The sequence below is a fragment of the Adelges cooleyi genome, unplaced genomic scaffold (genome assembly GCF_023614345.1).
Source record: "Adelges cooleyi isolate 19-005CV unplaced genomic scaffold, UGA_ACOO_1.1 ACOO_flye_CR_arks_rails_tigmint_CR_PRNA_572, whole genome shotgun sequence".
NCBI lineage: Eukaryota > Metazoa > Arthropoda > Insecta > Hemiptera > Adelgidae > Adelges > Adelges cooleyi.
This window is the reverse complement of record NW_026096266.1, coordinates 1-2524: the sequence shown is the minus strand read 5'-3', so window position 1 is coordinate 2524 and position 2524 is coordinate 1. Positions and strand designations below refer to the sequence as shown.

The following is a 2524-nucleotide window of genomic DNA, read 5'->3' as shown; positions in this document are numbered from 1 at the left end:
TTTATTACTATTATTATTATTTTCGCGTAGCTGTAGTTTTTAAACTTCAGGTCTGGAATTTAGGTTTAAATTAAATTTTTAACCACCGGTATATGAGGCTTCCACGTAAAACTTGTTCATAGCTTCACCTCGTGGTATTTAATGACCAGTGGACTTCCGTGGTTCGATTTGACCTAGAATAATCTCCTAATGTTTTAAACACTTCCTACAAAAACTCAAAACGAATGACTTCATCATCCCAAAATTGGAAGGAGTACAATTATTTGACTTACTCTTGAATCGTTTAAATTGTTATTTTCCTGAACTAATAGATAATTAAATGTTTTCACAGTAAAAAGTATTGTTCTTTTACAAGAAAAACCCTTTTTGTTTTTGCAATTTCAAATATTGAGTGATATTGAGTGGTTTAAGATAAAATGATCACCCTGTATAAATAATAACACATAATTTGTTGTATGAAATAATATTGTGTATTATCTATAGGGCCTTATTGTCTAATGGTCTTGCAGAAACCTATGAGACGGAGGTAAAAATTAGTGAAGTATCAGTAACCTCATTTAAAATACTCTTGGAATATATTTATACCGGTCGGATGAATCTAAGTATTCTAGAGGTAAATTATAATCAAAGTTGCTTTGCGGTTCTCAAACGGCACAATCATTATTTGTATTAAGGTTGTGCGATGGCTTAGCGGATAGTATGTGTTTAATACATATATCATAATTAAATTTTGTGTACAATCAAATAATTGGTTCATAAAAAAAAGTCTAATCAAATGTTTTATTCTTAATTCTTTAGGATGACGTGGTTTTGGAATTATTTAGCATTTCGCATTTATATGGTTTTTTAAATTTGCATCTTTCACTGTCCGAGTATTTGCAATGTAACGTCAATGTACACAATGCGTGCTCGTTGTTTGCCATGGCACAACTTTATCAATACAATAGGCTCGAAGACGAAGCATATAACGTTGTTATCAACCGCACTTTGGATGTATTCCAGTCTAAAGATTTCCTGTTGTTGTCAGTCGTAAGGAACACCGCCAGTATTTCTCGTGTTAGATAACTACTTGTGAAAAAAAATATAATGTTATTTTTAGGACACAATACAAGACATTCTCAATCGTAACTCGGTATGTCCTAACGAAATTGAAATATTCCGAGCGGTTTTTCGCTGGATCAAAGCGAACCAAAACGATCTGGATCCTGATGATAAAATCAAAGTTTTATCTGTCGTCAGGTATCAGCTGATGAATGATGAAGAACTGTCTGAGGTTAGGAAATCGCAACTGGTTAGCTCGGAAACAATTTCGAATGCCATACAAACAAGAAACACGTGTTCACTAAATAATCTTAATTACCGATACAAATATGGTAGGTTTTATAACTTCGGCATATAATGTTGGTTTCAACCGTTTCATATTTTAGTGTGCGATATAGATGTCACTAATACTAGTTATGCCTATCCGGTTATCAATGAAATTGACGATGGTACCATGATCAATTTGGGTCTTACGACAGATATAAACTATATTAAGTTTATGCTAAAGAATTGTCAAACAAGGTATATTTTAAAACTTATTAACACCTACAAACAGAGATGGCTATGATTTAAACAAATTTTGTTTGCACAACTCTGTTCCTGTAATTTAATTTTCTACACTATTTCATTAACTTTAAATTCCACTACTTTACAAGTTATTTGATGTTATTGATACCTTAGGGATTACAGTTACTATGTTGAAGTTTCAATTAATGGGCACGATTGGGTGCGTGTTGTAGATCATTCAAATTATAATTGTCTATCAATTCAACGTTTGTGGATTTATCCACGCATAGTTCAGTATATACGAGTACAAATTGTTGAAAACAAATGTACTGCTATTGCGAGTTTCAAATTTTGGAAAGTCGTGTACAATTCAGAAGAAATGCACTTGATGAACATCAAAAACGGATTAATGGGTAAGAAAACCTACGAAGTAGCTCACTCTTTGAATAAAAAATATATATATATATGTATCACGAACCTCTCAATATCTTACTGGGTTAAATGAGAAATTTAATTTTTTTTTACACAATGTTCTTATGCAATTTGATCTCAATTTTTCACCATTTTTTGTTTTTTGTTTTTCCGCCCTCCCAATTTAGTTTTTTGATAACAACTTTTGAAACTTAGGTGGTAACGCATACATTTTATTATTTATTTTTTTTAATTGAGAATATCGTACTAAACATTTTGACCGGTCGATAACGAGTTTTGGATAACTATTATTAAAGTTATTAAAGCTTCAAGTTTAGGGCAAGAGGAGTGTAGTATTATTTTTATGTACGCGTATTTCCCAACCGCACTTCCCCTCCTTTCTAACGTTTTAACTGTTATAACTTTAAAAATAGTTTTTCAAAACTGGCTGTCGACCAGTCAAAGTGTTTTGTACATTATTCTTAATTTGAAAAGTTAATGAAATGTATGCGTTATCATTTAGGTCGAGAGGAAGGTAAAAACAAACAAAAATGTCAGAAATTAA

General features: G+C 31.5%; 1 protein-coding gene across 1 annotated transcript; it reads left to right on the top strand.

Annotated features, from left to right (window-relative positions):
- Positions 1-921: 921 nt before the first annotated feature.
- LOC126842623 (BTB/POZ domain-containing protein 9-like) lies at positions 922-1961 on the top strand (the record flags this gene model as incomplete). The annotated part of the gene is made up of 4 exons (XM_050579662.1): positions 922-1029; positions 1100-1373; positions 1428-1563; positions 1723-1961. Coding segments are annotated over exons 1-4 (757 nt in total), but the record flags the coding sequence as incomplete, so codon positions are not given.
- Positions 1962-2524: the final 563 nt, after the last annotated feature.